General features: G+C 46.5%; 1 protein-coding gene across 9 annotated transcripts in view; it reads left to right on the top strand.

Annotated features, from left to right (window-relative positions):
- Positions 1–27,594, top strand: part of CACNA1B (calcium voltage-gated channel subunit alpha1 B) — a 247,612-nt gene that overhangs the window by 131,582 nt on the left and 88,436 nt on the right. For 5 of the 9 annotated variants that reach the window (XR_008473837.2, XR_013520616.1, XM_054238484.2 and 2 more), the window contains exons 19-22: positions 3,208–3,270; positions 7,248–8,048; positions 9,153–9,370; positions 27,143–27,269. Coding sequence is in view for 7 of the 9 variants with exons in the window: in XM_054238484.2 (XP_054094459.1) it covers positions 3,208–3,270; positions 7,248–8,048; positions 9,153–9,370; positions 27,143–27,269 (1,209 nt within the window). In the remaining 2 variants the exon portion in view is untranslated. The remainder of the gene's footprint in view (positions 1–3,207; positions 3,271–7,247; positions 8,049–9,152; positions 9,371–27,142; positions 27,270–27,594) is intronic. The other 4 variants (XM_054238489.2, XM_054238491.2, XM_054238488.2 and 1 more) reach the window with 3 other exon arrangements.

Here is a 27,594-nt window from a genome sequence, read left to right on the forward strand (position 1 = left end):
AGAGTTCAGGCAAAGTGTCCAGCCCAGGGCTCAAGGCTGCAGTGAGCTGAGCTGTGAGGAGGTCAGTCTCTGGGAAGGGAGGCAGGAAAGTCTGGCCCATGGCCTAGTCACAGGGTGGGCCACAGAGTGCAGAGATGCCCCTGCTGGAAGCTTGTTCTCTGGGCCCAGCTGAGTTTAGCTCTGGAGCCGTTAGCTCCATCTGGCTGCACACCCAACCCCCACACCTCCCATTCCTTGTGCTGATGGGTGGGTCCCTGCTCTTCAGCTGTCTACCCGCCCTGCCGGGAACACAGAGCACAGGGCTGGCACAACCACAGGTACATCTGTAGCGACGTGTGTCTGCACTGCTGTGTAAGCATGTTGGCATGTGGATGAGTGTGCTAGGTGTATGTGTGTGCACTTGAGAGTTGCACAGAGAGCATGTGTATGAGTGCATGTGCTGAGTGTGTGCATATGTGTGCACAGCCATACCAGCCCTGATCCTGCCTGGTCATCACCAGGAAGATGATGTTTGTGGGGAGCCTGTCTCTAAGCCTAGCAGAAAGTGCTGGTCTTTGGGGCAGAAGCAGCTAGAAGAGGTTGTAGCCCGCCAGGGACTCAGGCGGGGATGGGAGGGGCCTTCAGGGGAGCCCAGCAGCTGTGGACACAGTGGCCATCAAGCAGAAGCTGGGGCTCAGTCCTCAGTTGTTTATTTCGATCTTTCCTTGTCTTGGCTAATTCACTTATTTGGTCCATTAGTTATTAGTCCATTTAGTTTGGCTACTTGGTCCGGGGGTTGCTGCCAGAGCTCTGTGAGCTCTGCCGGTGGGCGGTCTGCAGTAGAGGGGCGAGTGTTGTGCTCAGCTCCTGGCCTCGTGCAGGCCTCGGGTGATTCTCTTTAGGACTTGCCTTCTCCCTAGAGGTCAGCACTTGTCCCTTGGCCCCTGCTGCCTGCCAGACCTGCCTCCTCCTGGGGACATTGGAGGGTGTCCACTCCCATCCAGGCTGAGTCCTTGGAGAAGAGGCTACCAGGGCCCTGGGCAGTCATGGAGACTGAGTCAGGCTACCTGAAAAGGAGGGCTGGACACTTCCTTGTCTGTTGCCCTGTCCCTGGTTTGGAGACACTGCTATGCCGGAATAAGGCTGTAGACGGGCATCCTTGGGCACAGGGTACATCGGCATCAGCTGTTGATCTGAGCATCATGATGATTCCTACATGAGGAAAGAGCTTCTTTTCTCCTGGGGGACCCCTAGGTGTTGTGCCTCATGGTAGGTCCGGAGCCAAGCATCAGCTCCGGTGCCAGCATCTTAAACTCAAGCAGGCTGCAGCCTTCACATGTGGCAAGGGGTGGCGAGCCCAAGCCAGCAGCCCAAGGCATCCAGGTCTCAGCCCCTGTGGTCCCTGCCTGGGGTGCAGCTGTGGGCGCTCATCCTCTGTGGTCCTCAGCCCACCGGCTAGACCTGACAGCCAGTCTGATTCCACCACAAGAGACCCTGCAGGAATCAGCCTTCAGGGGATTCCTTCAAGGAGGGCCCTGCACCTGGCGAGGCCTGGCCCCGCTGCTGCTGTTTGCATGCCTGTGTTGTGCTGAGACCTCCGAGGGCTGAAAGCTGTGTCATCTGTCTTTGTCTGCTTCCTATTCTCCTGGTGGGACGAGCAGCAGCACTTCCTCCTGCCCTGCACTCATTTCTAGCACCCTGAGCTGCTGGGCTGGGCTAGAGCAGTGCCCTTGAGTACCTTTTGCCCTACCCCTGTCCCTCATAGCTGTGCTGTGTGGCCTGCAGAGCAGGGGCACTGCCGGGCTTGGTGCCCTGGGTGCTGGGAGGACTTAGGGTGTCCTCGGTGTTTGAGAGACTCTCAGTGATGCTCCGTGTGGCTTGACACAGATGGTGCCTGAACCTGCCTCAGAAGGGCACCCTAGCGTGTGGCCTGCGTTACGTGTCCTGGGCCTCAGGTGACAGCTGCTTGAAGGGATGCTAAGCCTGGTGATATCTTCTGGTTTTCTGCTGGGTCAATCTCATCATCACTTGGATTTCTGAACACTGGCATCCTGCAGAGTCACACACACTCACAAACACAGAGGCACACACATAGTCACACAGAACCACACGTACACAGACACAGGCACACACAGACACACACATAGTCACCCAGAATCACACATACACACTCATACACAGGCATACAGTCACACAGGCACAGAAACACCCACAGGAGCATTTACACAGACTCACACACTCACAGACACACCCTCACAACACACACAGTCTCACATTCATAGTTAAATCATCCCACACTCTAAATCACATGCACACACAACCACGCACATTTATACACACAGTCTCAGCCAATCTCATTCCACCACACTCATCACTCACAGTGTCACATTCACACTCCCTCTCACACACACATGCCTGTTTGCACCAGAGCCTGTGGGCAAGTGAGCTGCTTCAACTGCCTCACAAAGGCACAGAGACCTTGGCCTTGAGAAAGAGGAGCTGGAGCCTACTTGGCCCTTCCGCGGGAAGTTATTGGAGGGAAGTGGCGGTAAAGGGAGTTTTGGTTTCTTTCCATTGGTTTTGGAAAAGCCTTTGAAAGTCACTTGGAAATGGCTGGAGCTGCACCCAAAGGGAAGGTGGGTTACGGCGTAGCTTGATTTGCCCTGGAGGCCTCCTGGTGGCCTGGAAGCACCTGGGTTGCCGCCTGGGGAGTCCTGGGGCGGGAACCAGAGTGGAGCCCAGGTGCTCACCAGGAAGGCAGGTGTGTCTGGCAGCAGGGCCCAGGTGGCATCTCTGGAAAGGGCACCCTTGCCTCCTTTGTTAGCCTGCGCTGCCCCATCTCAAGGGCCAGGAGACTATGTGACAATGTGGGGCTGTTTGGAACTGCAGGAAAATCGGTGTTGGCTCCTCCCAGTCCCATTGCCTGTCCTGGGCAGTGTGTGCTGAGCCATGAGGGATGGGCCCCGAGCTAATGGCTTCTGTCTTCCAGGCATTACAGGGCTTGCTGTCTCTCTTCAGCCTTACTTTTCTGCATGTGCGGAATTGGTTCTCAATTCTCTTTCACCCTGAGGTCTTGGCCAGTGCCCGTCTGACGGACGTGTCCGTGGCCTCCGTCCAGATGCACACGGCAGCCTGCGCCTACGCTGGCGTGGCCCTTGGTGTCACTGGTTCCCTCGGAACTCTCTCTGGTGTTCTTACTTCTGTCTGTTCTGTTTTTTGCATGTGCAGTTTTGTAAAGCAAGCTCGAGGTACTGTATCTCGCAGCTCATCTGTCTCCAGCGTGAACTCACCGTGAGTCGCTCTGCTATGATATTCCATCCATGGCTTCATGATAACTACATGCAAACTCCTTCCTTCCACTCCTAACTCGGCTTTCTCACCACAAGTCATTCGCTTCATGGGGCAGCTCCAGGCCAGCCTTCCATGGCCTGAGTGGGGAATGGTGGGCTTGCTCCCTGATGCCTTCAGGTCCTGCCATGGGGTCAGACCCTCTGCGCTCAGCCCCTTTTCCTTTCCCTCCTGGTCTCTTTTGGTCTGCTGACCATTGTGTGCGGTCACTCTGGTATCTTGAGCGTGTCTGCTTCTCCTGAGTGGACTGGGTGCCATGGGCTCAGGCCTCCTTGTAGTTCCTGCGAGGTCAGGGCCCTGTGAGTAGGCACAACAGGGAGTCCTCTTTAGGGGCTCACTGGGGATGTTTATGGGTCCTTCCAGCCCCCTTACTTGGGAGGAACTGTGTTTGCTATTCTCAGGAAGTCCTTGTTCTAGCAAGAGCAGAAAGCTGGAGCTTACAGTAGATCAACCAGGGCCCGAGGCAGAGCCGTGGAAACCCCAGGGTGGCCCTCCAGGAGTGACTGACCAGCCTCCCCTTGGGCAGCTTCTCATGGGGAAGTGCTCATGGATGTCTGGGTCACAGGGGCTTCCCCTGGAGGGCAAGGCCAGGCCCTGCAGGTGAGGGGTCCCTGAAGTGGTCAGGTGCAGGTAGGCCGCATGTCCTGTTTGTGCCCTGATGCAGGTGAGGCCCCCACTGCCCTGCCCCATGCTTCCTTGCTGGCAGCCAACATGGTGGTGGGCTCAGTCTTCCCACGAACACTGCTGCTGGCTGTCAGAGGCACGGATATCTCCAGGGACAAGAAAGCATGCTGGATCCTGAATCCATCCGCAGGCTGAAAAAGATGCAGATGGTGACTGGGCTTGGTGGCTCATGCCCATAATCCTAGCACTTTGGGAGGCTGAGGCGGGTGGATCGCCCAAGCTCAGGAGTTCGAGACCAGCCTGGGCAACATGATGAAACCCTGTCTCTACTAAAATACAAAAAATTAGCCGGGAGTGGTGGCATAGGCTTGGGAGGCTGAGGCAGGAGAACTGATTGAACCTGGGCGGTGGAGTTTGCAGTGATCTGAGATCGCACCACTGCACTCCAGCCTGGGTGACAGAGTGAGGCTCTGTCTCCAAAAAAACAAAAAAAAGATGCAGCTAGCAGGTATCCATGGTGTTATACCAGGGCTGCTTCATGTTTTCAACAGGTAAGGGTTGTCTGAGCCCAGAGACCTTAAAGCAGGGCCACAGAGCCCCTTGAGGCCACCTCCAAGTCCTGCAGTTCCCCACAGCACCCGGGCCAAGTGTGGCTGAGCTGTCCTCCATAGCACCTGCCTCTGCTCTGCCATAGCACCTGGCTGAGTGTGGCTGAGCCATCCTCCATGGAACAGCTGGGTTGTGCCTACCAGCTGAGGCCAGGACAAGGTGCGGGGGACAGTCGTCCTTGTGACCTCCTTGAAGAGCCCTTTTAAACCAGGACTTTGCCTGGATTAGAGTCACTAGCCACACTGGTATGGATAGGTTGGTGTGGATACATGCCAGGCAGAGCAAGGACAGAGACAGAGGCCGGGGAAATGCAGGCTGACTCAGACACCATGCAGAGGCCCAGCACACAGATTCAGAGACCTAGGGGATACCTCCAGAGACGAACCTGGTGGTGCTGACCGAGTGAAGGCAGATGTAGATGGTCTCTGGTGATACTAAGGCAGATAGGCCCAGAAGGAGCAGGCTAGATGAGCCTCAGGGGGCTGCAGTGGGGTGGGCAGGTGTCCCTGGTGTAGGCCGCTCAGCATCTTGCTCTTCCTGGGTAATGACGGGGGAGCCTGCTAGCCTGACAGCGCCCTCAGTCCAGCAGACAGCCTCTCCCTGCTTCAGGTGTTTCCTGCGTGAGACGGAGCTGCACCTGATGCAAGGGTGAGGGTGGAGCTATGTGTTCTGTAGCCCACCCCACCTTCACACAGACCCTGTGCCTCTGCATGTACCCATGATCCTCACTGCCTGTCTTTTCGGAACTGCGATGCTGGTCCCCAAGAGTCATGGCCTCATCATAGTGGGCCACCGTGCTGACCAAGGGGCTCAGAACCCAGGCCCCCCTTAGCGCTGTAGTGGACTGGGAGGCTTGAGGTAGTGAATGGCCTCCGCCCTCGCAGGGCTCCTCTGCCTGACGTGTGCCCTTGTAGGTGCCCCTCAGCACTGTTGGCAGTAGAGCCCTTTTGTCTTGGTCCCAGCTGGGGTTGCTGTATCCTCTGGGTCAGTTGTAGGGCACCCTTGGGAGCAGGGGCAGCACAATTTCAGTGCATTAGGGGATACAGGTCAGGGCCTAGGGCTTCAACCAAGGCTGGGGGTCAGCAGGCAGCCCCTACAGGTAGCCCTGCCTGCCCCCACCCCATCCAAGCTCTCAGGTGAGGCACAGACACACTTCTGCTTTCATTTGTGCAAGGTGCTACCCTGGAAATTGCTCCCACTGCAGCCTGGACTTCTACAAAGGGGCAGGATTTACTGTCCACCTGCCTTGGGTGGGCCGGCTGCAGGGACTGGGCTTTTCCACACCTGGCTGCCCTGTCTTTGCAGGTCAGAGTGGTGCTCAGCCACCCAGGGCCCCAGAGCTGGTGGCCGCTTGCCTGGGCCTCTGCAGGCTGTGTTTGTACCCTGTGCTGTTAGTGCAGTGGCCAAGGACTCTTGTCTTCTTTAGAAATGTTTTTCCTTTTTGCCCTTGCCTGTGTCTGATCCTGACTCACGGTGGGACCCTGAGTAAGTAACAACTCTATAGGCTCAGTATCTTCATCTGTGAATCAGGGACAAGAGTAGCACCTGATTCTTGAGGTGGTTGTAAGGACTGGAAGAAGTGGGCACTGTGTCCAGAGCACCATGTGGCAGTTACAGGAGACAGATGCCATGGCCCTCAAGTTGGTCTCCTTGGCGACAGTGGGGCTTAGTATTGGGGCTAATAAGACCTTATCTGAAGGTGGTCTTACTCAGCAGAAGTCCAAGTATGCAAAGGGCTTCTCATGCATTCTGGGCTATGGAGCCCCATGTGTGAATAGGGGAGGTGCCTGGGCCCATGACATAGGAGTAGGGGTCAAGGCATTTGGTAGCCCCTGCAGTGAGGGCTGAGCCTAGACCACTGGCCATCCCTGGTGCTAGAGGGCTCTGAGGACCATGTTCTGGCTCTGTGCCCAGTGGAGGGAGGGGGTCTCCATGGAGTCAGGAGAGAGGAGGGCATTGGTGATTACGGGAGGGGAGCATTTCCAGTTTCAGACCTGACTTCTGGGCTCCTGGTCACTGAGCCAGGGGCAGCTGTGGGGCTGCAGCTGACCACCTCCGGGACTGGCAGAGACCCTGCATTTGCTCCTGAGAGGGCCAGGTGCGCCCTTGGCTGCTGTCTGCCCTGCCCCAGCACCTGCCTCCTGGGTTTCTTGGCAAACAGCCTTTCCACCTGGCTGGTGGCCTGCCTCCTGGAGGTGGCGATGGAGAAACAGCTGCATGTCCCGCCCTTCTTGTAGCAGCTCTGCTAGCGCTAGAGCAGGGGTCAGCTCCCCAGGGAGACTGTAGGGCCTCCCTAACCCCCATCTCTCCATCTGCCCTGCCCTTTTGGAATGTGCCCTTCCCTCCCGTGGTGGCCTTTCTGGCCAGCCGCCCACCCACCTGCTTGGCCTGTCTGGTGCATTCCCACTGTCCTGTACCCCTCTGCCTCCTTGAGCCCCCCTGGGCCCTGACAGGCTGGTGCTGTCACCTTGTGGGTCCCGTGGGATGCCGTGGGGAGCTGGGTTGAATTCTGTTCCCTTGGAATTTTGCCCACCTGATACGTGTCCCCTGAGTGGTGTGGGGCTCCCACGGCCCTGCCTCCCACCTCCCCGCGCCATTGCTTCATCACTGTGTGTCCATTGTGGCCTCCCTGGAAAGCAGCGGGCGGGTGGCCGGCGGGGCCGCACTCACCGCCAGTCTCCCCGCAGCAGGCAGCAGAACTCGGCCAAGGCGCGCTCGGTGTGGGAGCAGCGGGCCAGCCAGCTACGGCTGCAGAACCTACGGGCCAGCTGCGAGGCGCTGTACAGTGAGATGGACCCCGAGGAGCGGCTGCGCTTCGCCACCACGCGCCACCTGCGGCCCGACATGAAGACGCACCTGGACCGGCCTCTGGTGGTGGAGCTCGGCCGCGACGGCGCGCGGGGGACCGTGGGAGGCAAGGCCCGGCAGGAGGCTGCGGAGGTACCCGAGGGCGCCGACCCGCCGCGCAGGCACCACCGGCATCGTGACAAGGACAGGGCCCCAGCAGCAGGGGACCAGGACCGAGCAGAGGCCCCAAAGGCGGAGAGTGGGGAGCCCGGTGCCCGGGAGGAGCGGCCGCGGCCGCACCGCAGCCACAGCAAGGAGGCCGCGGGGCCCCCGGAAGCGCGGAGCGAGCGTGGCCGAGGCCCAGGCCCGGAGGGCGGCCGGCGGCACCATCGGCGCGGCTCCCCGGAAGAGGTGGCCGAGCGGGAGCCCCGACGCCACCGCACGCACCGGCACCAGGACCCGGGCAAGGAGGGCGCCGGGGCCAAGGGCGAGCGGCGCGCGCGTCACCGCGGAGGCCCCAGAACGGGGCCACGGGAGGCGGAGAGTGGGGAGGAGCCGGCGCGGCGGCACCGAGCCCGGCACAAGGTGCTACCTGTGCACGAGGTTGCTGAGAAGGAGGCCATGGAGAAGGAGACCGCAGAGAAGGAGGCTGAGATCGTGGAAGCCGACAAGGAGAAGGAGCTCCGGAACCACCAGCCTAGGTTCGTCCGCAGCTGGGTGGGGTCGGGTAGGGAGGGGGTTCGCCCGGGCGATGCAGGCCCCAGTGCTGGCTGTGGGGATGGGGTCCATGGGCGGAGGCTACAGCCGTGGCCATGCTCCCCTGTCCAGGGCCGTTTGGGCTGGGGTCTCCGCATGCTGTTCAGGTGGGGTGGACAATCCTGTCTTGCAGGGTTGACCTGTAAAAGGCTTGGCAGGTCATGTGTCCTCTGTGAACACCAGCTGTTATTTAAGAAGGGAGGGCTTAAAGGGGAATTGTTGCAACTGGTTTGGAAAGAGCAAAGTGACCCAGAGAGAAGAAAACGTCGAAGATTGCTGTGGAGGAAGGAGAGGCAGGATGGCCCGAGGGAAGCCTGAGAAGGCCAGTGGGCTAGGGGCAGAGCAGGGTGTGGGGGCCAGGCTGCGTGATCATGACAGAGAGGACCCCAGCTAGCCCAACTTGCTCCCTGGGGCAGAACTGACTCTGAGGGGCCTGGGGTAACAGTGGCTCAGAGGCCAAGACCAGCAGTTGCCAGGTACCCAATGGCCACAAACCAACCAGAACACTGGCTACTGGAGGCCCCAGCCCAGACACCAGACATACTTTGTGTGTTAGTGGGTCAGCTCCATCCCTGCCTTTTAGACTAAAGACCCAGAGGTGTATAGGGTGATTTAAAAAACAGACAGAATGCCAGAGTAACAGAGCAGGTAGTCGTCATAGGTTTAGTTGGTCTGTATAGGTTTAGAGGTTTAAGGGTTTTGGTTGATAGGATTTTGGTTATGTAGATTATTTTTTTTTTTTGGAGACAGAGTCACATTGTTGCCCAGGGCGGAATGCAGTGGTGCAGTCATGGCTCACTACAGCCTGGACTTCCCGGGCTGAAGCAATCCTCCTACCTCAGCCTTCCCAGACTGAATAGCTGGGACTACAGGCATGTGTCACCATGTCTGGCTAATTTTTTAATTTTTGTAGAGATAGGGTTTCACTATAGTCCCCAGGCTGGTCTTGAACTCCTGGGCTTAAGTGATCCTCCTGCCTTGGCCTCCCAGTGCTGAGATCACAGGCGTGAACTACCGCGCCCAGGCCTGATGTACATTCTTGATTTCAGGGAGCCACACTGTGACCTAGAGACCAGTGGGACAGTGACTGTGGGCCCTGTGCACACACTACCCAGCACCTGTCTCCAGAAGGTGGAGGAACAGCCAGAGGATGCAGACAATCAGCGGAATGTCACTCGGATGGGCAGTCAGCCCCCAGACTCAAGCACTGTTGTACACATCCCAGTGATGCTGACGGGCCCTCCTGGGGAAGCCACGGTTGTTCCCAGTGAGTATCTCCCTGTGCCAGTGGGGTAGGGTCCATCTTGTACAGGTCCAGCGACCCCCATTCCCTCCTGCTCTAGAGCAGGCACTGGGGACCCAGTGTGCCCCTGTGACTTGTTCTCCTGGCTGGAAAGACAGTCCTTTGCTGTCAGCATCTGCCCCTTGATGTCCTGTTGATTTCTAGTGCCCCAGGATGACTGAGGTTGAGCTCCATTCCCCTTCCTTCCAGGATTATTTGCATGTTGTCAGCTAAGTGTCAGGTGCTGTGTTAGAGTGCTGAGAGCACAGCAGGAGAGAGACAGCCTTGTCAGGAAGGCAGACCACAAAGCAGGCACAACTCTTAGTGGTTGTACAAAAGCTGCTGAGGACTCTCCACAGCCTTGACTGGGGCCGAGAGTAAGGGCGTGCGGAGGAGGAGGCTCTCTGCCGGCGTGTGCCCACTTGTTCATGGGCCTGTGCAGTCCCTGTTCTGAGGCTGCTTCCAGGCCTTTGTTTGAGCTGCCTTCTTTCCTCCCCTTGCTCACTCACATGCTCATGACATCCTGAGTGAGCAGTGATTCCATGCCTACCTGTGTGCAGGCCCTGAGGGCACAGGGGACCTGTCTTCAAGCTAGTCTAATAGGGAGAGACCCGCAGGTGACACATACAGGCCCCTCACATGGTGGAGAAGGTGCATGGGCATTTCATAGGCATCAAGGAGGAGCCCTCCTTTCTTAAGTACAGAGAAAAAAGAGGGAGAAGAGAGGCCATAGAAACAGGACTCACATGAATGCCAGGGAAAGCATTTAGGTCTTAAGCAGACCAGATGGACTAATGAGGTGCCACCATATGCGGGCCCATGTTTGTAGACACATCCACACACATAGACATGCATGTGTCCGTGTCTGCAGATGCATCCCCATGCTCAGACGTGTGCATGCCATTCTCTCTTGCTCAAGTGCTCTCACCTGGGGCCTGTAGACTGGTGCACAATCCTAGGTATAACCGTGGAAGGCACAGCCTCTAACTGCTCAGCCTCCCCTTCTTCCTTGGAGAAAAGCTGCCCATGGTTCATTTTATTGTTCACTTCCCATGGGCACAAGGAGTCTGCCTGCCTCATCTGATTCTCTGAGGATCAGCTTGAGGATGAACCTAGAGTCCCTACCTGGCTTTTATTCGCAGGAATCCATATGTGGCTCCTCCCCGGGCTTCCTATGCTCTTCCCCCAATCCCTCCTGGCAACCACTGATCTTTTCATTGTCTCTATAGTTTTGCCTTTTCTAGACTGTCATAGGATTGGAATCATACAGTATGCAGCCTTTTCAGATTGGCTTCTTTCTATTAGCAATGTGCACTTGAGTTTCCTTCGTGTCTTTTTGTAGCTTGACAGCTCATTTGTTTTTAACACTGGACTAATATTCCATCTTTTGGACATACCGAAGTTTTTTCACCGATTGAAGGACATCTTGTTGCTTCCAATTTTTGGCAGTTATGAATAAAACTGCTATAAACATTCATGTTCAGGTTTTTGTGTGGACGTGTTTTCAACTCATTTGGGTAAATACTTAATAGGATGATTATTATGTTATATGATAAGACTATGTTTATCTTTATAAGAAACTGACAAACTGTCTTCCAAAGAGGCTGTACCATTTTGCATTCCCACCAGCATTGAATGAGACTTCCTGTAGCTTCAAATCCCTGCCAACATTCAGTGTTGTCAGTATTTTGGATTTGAGCCATCTGGTTAAGTGTGTAGTGGTGTCTTGTTTAATTTCCAGTTTCCTGATGACATACGATGTTGAGCATCTTTTACTGTGCATTCGCCATGTGTGTGGTTTCCTTGGTGAGGTTCCTGTTCAGATCTTTTGCCCACTTTTTATTTGGGTTGTTTGTTTTCTAATTGTTGAGTTTTAGGAATTCTTTGTATATTCTGGATACAAGTATTTCGTCAGATATGCGTTTTGCAAGCATTTTCTCCTGGTCTGTGGCTTGGCTTTTTGTTCTCTTAATGTCTGGTGTTTTTGATTGTTAAAAACAATTGATTGTCTGGTCCCTGTGATTACTTCTACTAGAAACAGAAATCTATGCTATTAGTTTTTATATGTTGATTATGTATCCTGCTGCTTTTCTGAATCTTCAAATTGTTTATTAGTTTCAGTGTGATTCCTGTTGGTTTTTTTTCCCAGATATATTATCAAAACTTCTGCAAATATACTTCTAACTCTTTCTAAGTCTTAGGCCTCTCATTATTATTTTTTTGTCTGATTTCACTGTCAGGTAACAATGGAATTAGTGGGCATTACTAGCTTCTGCCTACGCTAAGTAAAATTTTGGTTTTGGGCCTGAGGGACGTGTGTGTGTATGTGTCTGTGTTTGTATGTGTGTAAAATTATGTTGTAGTATCCATTATTTCCACTTTAGTGTTTTTATCTGGAACATAGATAAAAACTATAGATGTTGGATTTTGTTGAAGACCTTTTCAACATCCATAGAGATATTGTATATTTTTGTCTCCTTAGATATGGAGATGTATAGTAATGAATTTTTCGATATGAAATATCTTTGCAATCTTAGAATAAACCCAAGTGGTAATTATATTTATTTTGTAATATGCCATTGGATTCTGTTTAATATTTTATGTAGGATATTTGGATTGATATTTTTAAGTGAGATATGTTATGTAGCTTTCTTTTGTCACATTTGAGGATCATAAGGTTTAAATATCAATAACATAGAGTTATCTATTGCTTAACTTCACAGCTCCATTCCTGAAAATCAAATGTTCTAAAAGAGGGTCTCATACCCACCCCCTACTTTTTTTTCTTGAGACAGAGTCTTGCTCTGTTATCCAGGCTGGAGTGCAGTGGTGCAATCTTGGCTCACTTCAACCTCCACCTCCCGGGTTCAAGTAATTTTTCTGCCTCAGCCTCCTTAGTAGCTGGGATTACAGGTGCCTGCCAGCACACCTGGCTAAGTTTTATATTTTCAGTAGAGATGGGGTTTCATCATGTTGGGCAGGCTGATCTCGAACTCCTGACCTTAAGTGATTTGCCTGCCTTGGCCCCCCAAAGTGCTGGGATTACAAGTGTGAGCCATTATTTTAAATGGTAAAACATTATAGTGTGTTATGTGCCAACTAAAAATTCATAACTAATTTTCTAAAATGTAATTAAAGCACAATGAAAATTAATAAACAGAACACAAAATGCTTAGTATATTGTTTCCTGTTTACCAATTAAAATAGCTATTAATAAGCACTTGCTTTGGACACCTCCTTTGTTGAAACTTGTTGCACTTTTCAAAAACATTCATACATGATTCACATAACTTACTGTGAACAAAAGTTCCCTGAAAAGGAATTTGGAGGAAACAGGCTTTATTCTAGTGAACAGTTTGCAAACCAGGGAGATGCAGCCTTCCTTGCAAAATGAAGGCACATTCCAGACAAGAAAGAGAAGGTTTGACTTTTCTTGCCCAGGTCCTTAATCAAGTCCTTTTATGTAAATGAAATATTCAAACTTGCTTGGTCTGATTGGTTGACACAGCTGAGTTCTGATTGGTCAATATAGCTGAGCTCTGAGTGGCCAAGGCAAGTGAGCTCTGATTGGTTGGTTCAGGTGAGCTCTAAAAGTTCCCAGAGTTAAAAAGGTGTGGGTTTTCCCACACCTCTACTCAGCATATGGCAGCTTCACTCTGACTTAAATGCTGGCTCAGTTAGCCATTTGGGATCCATCTTGAAGGATTAGCTCTTTCAGGTTTCTTCACACAACCAACTGAATTTGGAACCCTATCTGAGAGTTGTTCCTCACATTATTTTGTTAAAAACATTGTATTGACTTTTGGGCATGTGTACTTTTTTTTTTTTTAACATAAATATCACCCAGAAAAGCCAACAACACTATAATGAAAGATATATATGTTTTTTCAGAAGCATGGATATTATAAAACCTGGCAGTGTTCTATTGGAAAATATTATCCAAGGATATATTCTGTGGGTTATACCTATTATCAATTCATAAAAATAATTAGAATGTGTTCTTGTGCTCAAGGGTAGCTCAAGTAATATTGGAATTATGTGGTCTTTAAATATTTGATAGAATTCTCTTGTGAAATTGTTGATATCTGGTCTCTTTTTGCAGAGTAGTTCGTTGATAATACCACTTTTTGATATTGGTCTGTTTAAACATTGTTGCCTCCTGAGATGAGTCTGGCAAATTATATTTTCCTTAGAAATTATCCATTTGATCTAGACTTTCCCACTTACTTACATAGCCTTAAGAGTGGCTTAACTTTTTAAAAATTTCCCTGTTTCAATGTTTTCCTCCTTGTCATTTTAATCCTGTGTATTTTTGTGTTTTCCTTTTTTATTAAGTAGATTAATTAATGGTTTATATGTATTTCTAGATTTTCATAAAAAGAAAACCAGAATCTTAGTTTATTAGTTTTTCCTTTTGTCTTATTTTTAAAGTCATTACTGTCCAATTTTATCTTTATTGTTTGTTTTTCCTTCTGTTTTTTTGTTGTTGTTGTTTGTTTTACTTTGTTGTTCTTTTCTAGCTTCTTGAGTCGGGCATTTTATTTATTTTATTCTTTGATTTTCAAATATTTAAGGCCATGAATTTTCCTCTGATTACCAATTTAATTGTATCCTATCGATTCTGACACATGTTATCTTCATTAAAAAAAAATTTTTTTTTCTTTTTTGAGAGAATCTCACTCTGTCACCCAGGCTGGAGTGTAGTGGCGCCATCTTGGCTCACTGCCACCACCACCTCCCAGGTTCGAGCAATTCTTGTTCCTCAGACTCCCAAGTAGCTGGGATTACAGGCACGCACCACCACGCATGGCTAATTTTTTTTTTTTTTTTTTTTTTTTAGTAGAGATGGGGTTTCACCATGTTGGGCAGGCTGGTTTTCAATTCCCTGACCCCAAAGTGCTAGGATTACAGGCATGAGCCACCACGCCCAGCCCAGTTTCAGCAAATTTTAAAAGAAATTATGTAATTTTGGCTTATATTTGTGCTAGGTGTATGTTTTGTAGATTTCTTGGGATTTTCCACAGAAAGTATAAAGACATCTGCAAATGAACAGTTTTAGGTTTTCCTTTCTGATATACACGTCTTTTATTTCCTTGTCTTCCCTTACTGCACTGTCTTTGACTTTCAGTACCGTTTTGAATAACTGTGGCAAGAACTGACATCTTTTCTGGAGGGAGCATTCTGTCTTTCATCATTTAGTATGACATTAGCTGTATGGATTTTGGGTTTGTTTGTGTTTTTTTTGGTAGATGTTCTTTATCAAGTTGAGAAAGTTCCCCTTTATTGCTTTTTTTAAAAGAGTTTTTATCATGAATGAATGAACATTGCCAAATGATTATCTGTATCAATTGATATTATCATGTGTATGTTTTTTCTGTTAATGTGGTACTTTATATATATTGATTTTCAAATATTAAACTAGCCTTTATTGTTATGAATAACCCTACTGGTTATTGTGTATAATTATTTCTGTGTATTGCTGAATTCTATTTGCTAATATTTTGTTAAGGAGTTTTGCCTCTGTATTTATGAGGGGTATTGGTCTGTAGTTTTCTTTTTTGTGCTTTCTCTGGTTTTGGTATCAGAGTAATACTGGATTCATAAAATGTTTTGAATTGAATGGACTGTCCTGTTTTCTAGAGGAGATTATATTCACCTGATATTAATTTTCCTTTAAATGTTTGGGAAAATTTTCCAATGAAGCATTTTTTTGAAATTTTTAAATTACAAATTTAATTTCCTTAATAGATACATGACTGTGTTATCTGTTTCACATTGGATGAGCTGTAGTAGTTTGTGCTTTCTGAGGAGTTCATTTTATTTAGGTTTTCTAATTTATTGTGTGTATACTTGTTTGTAATGTTTCTTTATTAACCTGTTCATGTCTGCATAATCTGTAGTGGTAACTCCTGTCTCATTTCTGATATTGGTAATTTGTGGTTTTTTCTCTTTTTTCTTTGCCAGTCTTACTAGGAGTTTGTATAATTTTATTGATGCTTTCAAAGAACCAAATTCTCATTACAGTGATTTTCTCTATTATTTTTCTGTTTTCCATTTCAGTTGATTTCTGCTGTTTATTATCTTCTTCTTTCTGTTTTATTTGGGCTTCTTTGCTCCTCTTTTCTAGTTTCTTGAGGTAGGAGCTTAGATTATTGATGTGAGTCTTTTCTTCTTTTCTGCTGTAAACATATAGTTCTATATGTTTCCCTCTTGATACTGCCTCAGCTACATTCCACAGGTTTTCATATTATATGTTTTTTCAATCCCATTTAAAAAATTTTCTTGGAGACTCATGGATTATTTAGAAGTGTGTTTAGTTTTCAAACATTTGGAGATTTGCCCATCTTTCTGTTATTAACTTCTAGTTTGATTACTTCAAGGTTAGTGAACATGTTGTGTTATTATTTCAGTTCTTTTAAGTTTGCTAAGGTTTGTTTTGTGGCCCAGGATGTGGCATATCTTGACATTATGTTCTGTGAGCCTTTGAAGGAAACCTGCATTCTGTGTTGTTGGTGTAGCACCCTGTAAGTGTCGTTTAGATCCTGTTGGTTGATGATGTTATTGAGTATCTTTGTCTATATACTGATTTTCTGTCTAGAAAAGGGTGTTCAGTCTCCAACTGTAAATGTGGATTTAGCTTTTACTCCTTTCAGTACTGTAAGTTTTTGCTTCATGTGTTTGCAGTTCTGTTTTTGGGCACATACACATTTAGGATTTCTCTGTCCTCTTGGTGGACTGGCCCTTGAATTGTGTAATGTTCTTCTTGACACCCAGTAATCTTTGCTCTGCAGTTTACTTTATCTTACATAGATATATTCAGTCCTCCTTTCTTTTGATTAATATGTGCATGGTATATATGTTTTCATCCTTTTACTTTTAACCTAGCTACATAGTTATATTTGAAGTGAATTTTTTTGTAGATAGCATTCATGTTTTCAATCCACTCTTTCAATTCTGTCTTTTATTTTGCATATTTAGACTGTTTATACCTTAACATAATTATTGATATATTACGGCTTAGTCTGTTATTTTATTTCTTATTTTTTGTTTGTTCTCTCTGTTTTTCATTTCTCTAGTTTCCTTTTCCTCTCTTCCTGTGGGTTACTTGAACGTACTTTAGAGTTCCATTTTAATTTATCTATAGTGTTTTTGAGTGTATCACTTTTATAGGTTTTTTTTAAGACCTCATATAGATTTTTTAGTGGTTGCCCTGTGTATTACATTTTATATATATATAAAACTTCAGTTTCTTCTGGAGTTTCTATTATATTATATATGTATAACTTCTCCAGTGTTATTTTACCAGTTCATGTGAAATATAGAAGCTTTACCTCTCTTTATCTCTTTTTCCTCCTCCATTTATAATAAAATTGCCTTAAATATCTCTTCCTCTATGTACTTTTAGAACCACATTAGAGTATGTTTTAATTTTTGCTTCAACTGTCAAACATAATTTAGAAAACTCAAGAGGAGAAGAAAAGTGTGTTGTATTTACCCGTATTTTTACTCCTGTTATTCTTTCTTCCTTCCTGATATTCCAATATTTCTTCTTTCATAATTTACTTTTTGTTTAAAGGAACTTCCTTAGACATTCTTTTATGGTAGGTCTGTGGGTGACAAATTCTCTTAGTTTTCCTTCATCTGAGAATGTCTTGATTTTCCCTTCATTCCTGAATTTTTCAGTGGGTATAGAATTCTGGGTTGACAGTTCTTTTTTTTTCAGCACTTGAAAAAACGTGTGCCTCTTCCTTCTGACCTCCATGGTTTCTGATGAGAAATCCACTGTCATTCGAATTGTTTTCTTCCTATAGGTAAGATGTTGTTTATCTCTCGCTGCTTTCAAGATTTTTTTCCTTGTCTATAATTTCAGAAGTTTGATTACAGTGTATTTTCATGTGAGTTTCTCTAAGTTTATCTTGTTTGGGATTTGCTCAGCTTCTTGAATTTGTAGGTTTATATCTTTTGCCGTATTTGGAAATTTTTCATCCTTTATGTCTTTGAACATTTCTTTAGTTCTGCCTCTTTCTCTTTCCAGGACTCTGATGACATGAATTTTAGATCTTTTGTTATAGTCCCAAAGGCCCCTGAGCTTTATTCACTTTTTTTAGTCTACTTTCTCTCTGTTGCTCAGATTGGATCATTTCTATTATTCTGCCTTCCAGTTCATTAACTCTTTCCTCTGTGCCTTCCATTCTGCTATGGAGCCCATCTATTGAGTTTCTAATTTTAGTCACTGTATTTTTTAGTTCTGAAGTTTTCATTTGGTTCTTTATATCTTCTGTTTCTTTGCTGAGACTTTATTTCTTTGCTGAGGTTTTCTATTTTTCATTTAAATGTTTTAAGTTATCTGTTGAGTGTTTTTATAATGGATGTTTTAAAAATCTTTGTCAGATAATTTTAACATCTCTGTCATCTTGGTGTCTGTTGATTGTCTTTTCTCATTCAGGTTGAGATTTTCCTGGGTCTTGGTATGATGAGTGAGTTTTGGTTGAAATCTAGACTCTCTGGTATTATGTTATGAGCTTCTAGGTCTTATTTACATCTTCAGTTTTAGCTTGTCTACTGTGATGCCACTCCAGCAAGTAGTAGTGGGTGTATTAGTCCATTCTCACACTGCTATGAAGAAATACCTGAGACCAGGTAATATATAAAGGAAAGAAATTAAAGTGACTCATAGTTTTGTATTGCTGAGAAGCCCTCAGGAAACTTACAATTATGGTGGTAGGCAAAGGAGAAGCAGGCACCTTCACAGGGTGGCAGGACAGAGTGAACGCAGGCAGGGGAAGTACCAGATGCTTACAAAACCATCATATCTCATGAGACTCACTATCATGAGAACAGCATAGGGGAAACCACCCCCATGATCCAAGTACTTCCACCTGGTCCCTCCCCTTGACACGTGGGGATTACAGGGATTATAATTTGAGGTGAGATTTGGGTAGGGACACACCAAACCATATTACAGGGATTGTAGAGAATTGCCTCATTGTTGACAGATGGAGATAGAAGTATAGATTACTCACTTGATTTCCATTGACACTCTAGGGGAAAAGAATTACTTATTACTGGTTGGCTAGGGTGGGAGTTCTAGCTCCCCACTAGGCCTCCATTCATATCAGCCTGACTAGGAGAGACAGGAGTTCCCCATCTAGCTGCCCTTGACACAATGGAGATAGACCTTATCACCTCCACGTAGCAGTAAAAGTCCTGACTTTCCACTTGGGCTCACTCTATCGATTAGGGGGAAGATGGTACCTCTTTCCTGCTGGGTGAGGCATGACCTCTAGGCTCCCCATGTGATCTTTGCTGGCATTGTGTGTATTGGGCGTCTTGTTACCACTGGATGGGGAGAAAGTTTCTGCTCCCACTTGGCTCTCTCTGAGACCACCCCAGCAGGGGTTTTGGGATGGTGGTGAGGGTGGAAGTCTAGGCTGCCACCCAGTTTCTACTGGTTTAAATGGAGGTAGGGTCATAGTTTTTTTTTTTTGGTGTGTGTGTGTGTACAGTTTGACTATTGTTTAGTGATTATTGTCTGTAAGTTTTATGTCTCACTATGCTGCCCCTTTCCTAGTCCTTTCACTAGAGAGAGCTGGGTTTATTGAGGCTTTAAAAAATCTGTGCCTCTTGGCATTTCTGGGTTCACAAGTACCAAATCTAGGATATATGAGACATAAAAGAAAACCCAAATAAGAAACTTATTGTTACATCTTCCCTCAGGTCCCCTAGCCAGTATTTTCCTTCTTCCTTCCACCTTTTAGAATCTCATGTTTGCCTCATATATGATGTCCAAGGATCTTATATATAGTAGTCCCCCCTTATCCATGGTTTCACTTTCCCAGGTTTCTGTTATCTGAGGTCCACTATAGTCTGATATATTACATAAGTACTCTTGCACTTTGGGGCCATTATTAAGTAAAATAAGGGTTACTTGAACGTAAGTACTACAATCCCATGACATCCAATTTCATAACCAAGATGACTGCTGAGTAACTAATGCAGTCCAGGTGGACAGAGCAGAATGTGTGAGGTTTCATCATGGTACTTAGAACAGCTGGCAACTTAGAACTTATGAATTACTTCTGGAATTTTCCTCTGTGTCACACCTGTGTCATTCACCTCACTTCATCTCATCATGTAGGCATTTCATCATCTTATATCATCTCAAGAAAAAGATGACTGCTGGCCGAGCACATTGGCTCACAGCTGTAATCCCAGCAATTTGGGAGGCCAAGGCCAGTGGATTGCTTGAGGTCAGGAGTTTGAGACCAGCCTGGCCAACATGGTGAAACATCATCTCTACTAAAAGTATACAAATTAGCTGGGCCTTAATTACAGGTGGTGGGTGCCTGTAATCCTAGCTACTTGGGAGGCTGAGGCAAGAGAATCTCTTGAACCCGGGAGGCAGAGGCTATAGTGAGCAGTGAGCTATGATTGTGACACCGCACTCCACCCTGGACAACAGAGCAAGACTCTGTCTCAAAAAAAAAAAAAAAAAAGAGAAAAAGAAAGAAAAGAAAAGGATGACTAGGAATCAGTTTCTTTCACGTTTCCGATGGATTTGTAGTGTGGCCACTTTTATGTTTCTAATAGCATTCTCTCTCTCCCTCCCTCCTTCCCTTCTTCCCTTGATAAACCCTTTTTCTCTAAAGTTTTGTCCACTTAAATGATTTATCAATGACTCAGTCTTTGTCTTTCTTGATCTTCTCTGTTGTTTTCTGTTTCACAAATTTCTGTTCTTATTTATTATTTCCTTTCTTCTACCTTGTGTATGTGTATTGCAATATTCTTTCTCCAATTTGTTAATTGGATACTCGGCTCATTTGAGATTTTCTACTTTGCTAATGTGTTTAAAACTTTAATGTTCACTCTGAGAATTATTTTAGTTATGTCTTGAAAGTTTAAATTTTTTGATTTAAGTATTTTTCCCAAGTGTGATTAAGATTTCTTGTTTGATTCATGAGTTTTTTTAATTATGATTTTGAATTTCTAATTGACAGAGGTTTCTCTATGTTCTTTTTCCCTGTGTTTTGCATGATTCCATGATTCCTTTTCATATTTCATCACTCCTTGTATTTTGGATCATCCATTTGGATTTTTTTTTTCCTTCCTTCTGCTTGAAGAACATCTTTCCTAATTTCTTTTAGTGAGGTTTCATGGTGGTAAATTCTCTTGGCTTGCCTGAACAGTCTTTATTTTGAAGTTGTTTGTGAGAAATGGTTTTACATCACAGAAAATTCTCATTTGGTATCTTTCAGCATGTTGACACTGCTCCACTGTCTTCTGCTTTTTGTCGTTTCTGTTGAGAAGATAGTCATTAGTCTAAATTGTTGTTCCTATGTATGGCTCTGTCTTCTCTCTGGGGCTGCTTAAATAACATCCTTTTTATTATGGAAAATTGAAACGTGGGAAAGTGAAGACAAATGCGGTGAACTTCCATGTTCCGTCTCCACCCTCAGCAGTCACCCACATTTGGCCAGTATTGTTTCACTTATGCTTCTCCTTGCTTTCTTGTGTATCATTTTAGGTGTGAATATGCCAGTAAGCATCTCTAACAATTAAGGATTTATCATAGCCATAGAGCATTATTACACTTAGCAATGTTGACAATAATTTCTTAATATTATGTAATACCTGTTCCAAGTTCAAAGTTTACCAGTTATCTCAAATAACTTTTTACAGTTGGTTTGGGTCAGGATTCACACAAGGTTTACTCATTTGACTTTGCTTTATCTAAGTCTCTTTTACTCTCAAACAGTTTTCCCCTCATTATTCATACCATTTATTTGTTGAGGTGAACATACAGTTTGTCCTGTAGAATTTCTCAGTTTGGTTGTTTGCATCATGGCATCGTTTGGTACAGTCCTCTGTCCTCAGTGCATTCTGTTACCTGGTAATTAGATCCAGAACAGGGCTTCCGAGCCTTGGAGCTGCTGAAGCTCTATTGTGGACTATGGCCTCTGCATCTTAGGATGCGTAGCAGCATCCCTGGCCTCCACCCGCTAGAAGCCAGGAGCGCCTTCTAGTTGTGACAACCAAAAGATGTCTAGAGACCTTTGTGAAAGAATCCCATTCCCTTCTTTAGGAAGGCTTCCCGGTGGTGGTGACTTCCTGCTGCTTTGTATCAGGAGCTTTGTCATGTCTGGTGTCTCTCTGGGTGATATTAAGATGGAGCAGTGGGTTCATCCTGATTCTTCAATTGTAAAGTTTTCCTCTTGTCTCTCCCCAAAAGGTTCTAGTTACCCAGATCTATGATTTCAGTGAGGGCTGCAAAATGGTGAATTTATAATTTTGTGATTCTTTCTGTGTTTGTTATTTTTACTTTTTCTGTAAGAAAGATTTGATCTTATCAACTGTTTGGTTACCCTGAAATGCAGTTTGTATGTGTACTAAACAAGGTACTTGCTTCATTCCGTCCCTTTTAATAAGTTTTTAAAATAATGAATCAATGCCCTAGTAACAAGTATGACCAGTGAGAGCTAAAAGAAAATTATTTTCTTAAAATTTTGGATTTTAATGTGTTCGATGTATTTCAGTTCTTTGCAGTCATTATTACTTTTGGTGCTTAAATTGTCCCATCTTGGCCAGTGTTCATTGTTTCAAGTTGATCGTTCTGTCCTCTTCATAGGCCTGGAGTAGAGTTTGACAGTTCTATGTTTTTCATCTATGACAGCATGTTCCAGGATGATTGTGCATACTTCTTGCCCCTGGTCTGGAATTGCTCATTTCTCCAAGAAGCAGCACACACTAGACACTGCTGTGATTCCTGTAGATTTCCCCTCCTCCCCCATGTTCTGGTGGCCTTTGCCTCCAGGGGCTTCCTCTTCAGCTTCTCTTCAGAGACTTCCCATAGACTACGGGAACCACTGGAAGTGCATGGGAGTTTGCATCCTCCAAGGTGGCACTTAGCCAGTGAAGGGAAAGAGTGGATGTAGGACAGCCAGCTTTGTGGCTTCAGTCAGGCCAAACTTCTGGTTCAGATGAGGGCCCAGAGTGCCCCTGTGGGAGCCTAAGCTACCTTTGCAGGACTTCGTCTGAAGCATGCACCCTTGCTTGGCTTCTTCACCTCCCTGTCTTGCTTTTCTCTTCCCTTCTGGTTTCTTCTGGGAGCCCATGCCGCCTCGCTTGTGCTTCTGTAGAACCTGACTTGAGACACCATGGTTCCTTTGATAAGATAGTGTTTAGAGGCAGTCATCTGTGGTCATTGCTGCTGGGTTTTTATTGCTTTCAGGCTTTTTGGTAGGCTTTTTAAAAAGAGAGAAAAGAGGCTGGGTGCATTGGCTCATGCCCGTAATCCCAGCACTTTGGGAGGCTGAGGTGGGCGGATCACCTGAGGTCAGGAGTTCGAGACCAGCCTGGCCAATAGGGTGAAATCCCATCTCTACTAAAAAAAAAGAAGTATAAAAATTAGCCAGAATTCCAGCTACTCAGGAGGTAGAGGCAGGAGAATCACTTGAACCCAGGAGGCGGAGATTGCAGTGAGCTGAGATCACGTCACTGCACTCCAGCCTGGGTGACAGAGCAAGATTCCATCTCAAAAAAATAATAAAAGAGGGAGAAAGAAAAGTATGTCATGAATTCCATGGCATTTGTCATTCAAATAGAAGATTGTAGGATTTTAATCTCACTTTTGTATTCATCTCTCTTCTATTCTGAAAATGTCTTTTCGTCTTTTTCTCTTGCTGATTCTGTTTTCTTAAATGGTATTGCTTAAGAACATGTTCGGTGTGATAGTTTCCTTTGAAGTTCATTTGCAGTTGTCTGCTTGACTTTATGGCCAACTGTTTTCATGGTCGGCTTTTGTATGTGTTCTACATGTGCTTAAGAGGGATATGTTTTCTCTGATTTTGTGAGCTCTGAGCTTTTTATATTCGTATGTTAAGTTTGTTAGTTGTATTACTCAAATATTCTTTATATTCACTAATATTTTGCTTGATTCACCTGTCAATAATTTTTTTTAATTTTTGTAGATTTAGGGGGTACAAGTGCAGTTTTTTTACATAGATCTATTGTATCGTGGTGATGTCTGGGCTTCTAATGTAACCATCGCCTGGGCTCCCGTGATCCTCCCACCTCAGCCCTCTGCAGTAGTTGGACCACAGTTGCATATCACCATCCCAGAGCTCATTTTTTGTATTTATTGTAGACATGGGGTTTCCACATGTTTCTCAGGCTGGTGTTGAACTCCTGGGCTCAAGTGATCCACCTGCCTTGGCCTCCCAAAGTGCTGGAATTACATGTGTGAGCCACCACACCCAGCCTATATTACTTATGTATCTCATCTAAAAATTCCTGCATCTGAAGTCTTTAGGGGGGTAAGTGTACCCATTGTTTCTGCTGTTTTTAGGGTTGTGAGTGAGTGTACTCATTGTTTCTTCTGTGTCTTTCAGTCATGGTGACCTTGTTTCATGGTGTGTTTGGTGATATTTTTTGAGTTCATATGTGACTGATCTTAATCATCTGTATTAGGGTTCTCTTAGAGGGATAGAACTAATAGACGGGAGTTGATGAAGTATTAACTTACACGATCACAAGGTTGCACAATGGGCTGTCTGCAAGCTGAGGAGGAAGGAGAGCCAGTCAGAGCCCCAGAACTGAAGAACTTGGAGTCTGATGTTTGAGGGCAGGAAGCATCCAGCCCAGGAGAAAGATGTAGGCTGGAAGCCTAGGCCTGTCTCACCTTTTCACATTTTTCTCCCTACTTTATATTCGCTAGCAGCTGATTCGATGGTGCCCACAAGATTAAAGGTGGATCTGCCTTCCCCAGCCCACTGACTCAAATGTGAATCTCTTTTGGGAGCACCCTCACAGACACACCCAGGATCAATACTCTGCATCCTTCAATCCAGTCAAGTTGGCACTCAGTATTAAACATCAAGTCCTCCTTTTCTCAACTAGGGTTTTGTGAGATAATTAAACCCTACAGAAAATGAATTGATTAACTACTTTTTCCGTTTTCCCAAGGACGGAACATAGCTTGTACCTCTCCAGATATAGAGGAGAGAAATCCCTTCTATGCCATGGATATCTTGGGAAATAACAGCTTCAGTTATCTCCAAATTCCTCCTAACCTGTGGTGATTCTGTAGGCCAGCTGAGAATGTTTTTGTCAGAGAGGATTTGCCGTTGTTTCCAGAAGCCTGGGGTCCTGCCAGGCTGGGCTTACTTTAGCCCGCTTTGGGGATGCAGTTTGATGGGAAAGTCCCATTCAGCTTCCCCATCTTGAAGTGAGCCCAAGGCTCAGAACTCCTACCCCAGCACTGTAAAGGGCAGTTCCTCAGTTCAGCCTCAGTGTCTTAATCTGGAAAGGGGACCTGTGCCATGGGGTGCTGTTGGGAGGAGGAAAGCACCTGGGCCGTGTCTGGCACGTGGCTGTATTTAGTGAAGGCTCTTTTCCTTTCTGTTTTCCCCTCTGAAGCTTGCCATTTTGCTTCATTGTCTCCTATTTCAGGGATTTAATTTTTCTAACTATTAAGTCATTTTAAAAATAGTCTTTCTCCAACAATGAATTTAGTCTGTGTCATTTTCATTTTTATCCTTCCTTCTTTCTTCTGCTTTGACTTAATTTACATTTTTTTCCCTATGATTGATGACTTTCATATGATTTTCTATGTTGTAATAAATCAATTGTAGGAGAAATAGTTCTATCTAAGCTCTGGAATCTGTGTTCCATGTATTTTGAGCAGTAGAAGTTTTCACTGAATCCAGACTGATTATTTTTTCCCAGTTTACTTAAGTTAATTAATTATTCATTTATTTTAGAGACAGAATCTCATTCTGTCACCCAGACTGGAGTTCAGTTGTTCCATTGTAGCTCAGTGTAACCTCGAACTCCTGGCCTCAAGTGATCCTCCTACTTCAGCCTCTGTAGTCGCTGGAACTGTATGCACGTGCCAACACACCTAGCTAATTTTTAAATTTTTTTGTAGAGACACGATCTGTCGCCATCTTGCCCAGGCTGATCTTGAGCAATTGCTTGAGACTACTGGGCTCAAAGGATCCCTCCCACCTCAACCTCCCAAAGTGCTGGGATTATAGGCGTGGGCCACCACACACAGCTGAAGGCATGTTTAATATCCATAGTATGGTGCATCTTGTAAATATTGCACCTTTTATTTAGTCAATCTGTGGTTGTGCATTTTATAATTTTTGTTATGTAGAAGAACTTAACAACACAAGCCTCTAATCCCAGCACTTTGGGAGGCCAAGAAGGGTGTATCACTTAAGGTCAGGAGTTTGGGATCATCCTGGCCAACATACTGAAACCCTGTCTCTACTAAAAATACAAAAATTAGCTGGGTGTGGTGGTACATGCCTGTAATTCCAGCTACTCAGGAGGCTAAGGCAAGAAAAATCGCTTGAACCTGGGAGCGGAGGTTGCAGTGAGCCAGAATTGCACCACTTTACTTCAGCCGGCAACAAGAGCGAAACTGTCTCCTGTCTCATTAAAAAAAAAAAAGTAAGAAAAACAAAAACTTTTGGGAATACAGATTTTTGTATACATGCTTAATTTCCTTAGCAGATAATGTGTCATAAATTAATATAATTTTTTAGGGCTTCAAGTAAGTTTTGCCAGATTGCTTTCTCTGATTACGTTAAGTTTCATTTTCAACAGGGAAGTTTGGTGGTGCCTGTTTCAAAAGCGATCACTTTAAAACTGTTTGTGCTAGTGGGCGGGGGATGGTTATCCTGGTTCTGTGGCAGCATCTTCGGTGGTGTAGACCCATACTGCTGTAGCTTCGGCTCTTTTCATGCTCACCTTGAAGCTTTTTTTCTCCGGCAAGGCCTTTCTCTGCAGGACTTCGAAGTGGCCAGCAGTCAAGGGCTCCACAGCAGGCTCTGGGGATTAGCACCTTCACTTTGTTGCTCTTTAAAATCCTATTTGCTTTTATGTTTCTTTAAAGAATTCAAAATGAATTGCAGCAGTGGGAGGTGCCTCCATGTCACTGCGCATCTCCTTTGGTGTCCCTGAGGTCTCAAGAGCTCTGTCACCTACAAGAATTAAAATATACAATAGGATGGTTGAAAATGAAAAATTACTATAAGAAAAACACTGGTCAGGGACAACAAAATTTACCTAAAAAAAACAAGATCACGGCCATGTTAGCCCTGGGGAGTTGGATTTGTGGGAACGCAGCTGGGTTAGGGGTGGGGTGCTTAGTGGCAGAGGATAGGGCCTGGGGGAAGGAGATGATGAACAGGGGGCTGGCGAGGGAGTGGGGCCTGAACAGAGGCTGGTTCCCCCCAGGCAGAGCATCCTTCCGAGCTCCATGGCTTCACAGGACCCTCTCCTGGGATCCCAGGTCAGGGCAGACTGGACGATGACGATGAGGTCCAGGGAGACTTTGTGGGTTTATGGGTTGGGAGCTGGCTCCTGATTCTCCCCGTGCTGTGGGTCCAAGGTCCCAGTGGAGGCAGTGGGAAGGTCTTACCAGGCTCTGGGGTTCTCAGCGCATCAAGACCCCTCAGTGAGGCAGGGGTTCCACAGCCACGGGGCAGTGCTGGGTTCAGTGCTGTTTTCAACCTTGGCACAGCAAGAGGGAAAAAAAGGGTCTGTTAGGGTCTCTGCAGCGGACAGTGGTCCTGGCTGTCATGCACTGCGGTCACATGTGTGAAGCGGTGGCCTTAGCTGCACACCCATCCCTCGTGAGCCTGTGAGGACCTGATGCAATTGCCAGTGGCAGTGGAGCCGGGAGAGAGCAATGCGACGTGGGCCTAGCGTACACCACACCCCTTACTCGGGGACCCTATGTCCTTGTAGGTGGTAACGTGGACCCGGAGAGCCAAGCAGAGGGAAAGAAGGAGGTGGAAGCGGATGACGTGATGAGGAGCGGCCCCCGGCCCATCGTCCCGTACAGCTCCATGTTCTGTTTAAGCCCCACCAACCTGTGAGTCTCCTTGCCTGGCTGTTTGTGTGGCTGCGCACTCACCCATGCATCATGACCTACAGGAACACAGTAGCCAGCGTGAGCTGATTCTGCGCAGTTATGTAGACAAAAGGCTCTAGGTACCACAGCAGTCTCTGGAGGCACGTCCCGTGTGACCTCATTCTGCAGGCACAGGAGGTTCTGTGACATGTTCACAGGCAGCCTCAGCAGAGCTGGGGTGAGCATAGACAGCTTCAGGCTTGGGCTCCTCACCTCCTCTGCGGTGTATGTGTCTCTGTGCACAGGGACCCTGTTTGCCCTGTCTCACAAACACAGTTCCGTCTAT

Source organism: Callithrix jacchus, chromosome 1 (assembly GCF_049354715.1).
Source record: "Callithrix jacchus isolate 240 chromosome 1, calJac240_pri, whole genome shotgun sequence".
In the NCBI taxonomy this organism is placed as follows: domain Eukaryota; kingdom Metazoa; phylum Chordata; class Mammalia; order Primates; family Cebidae; genus Callithrix; species Callithrix jacchus.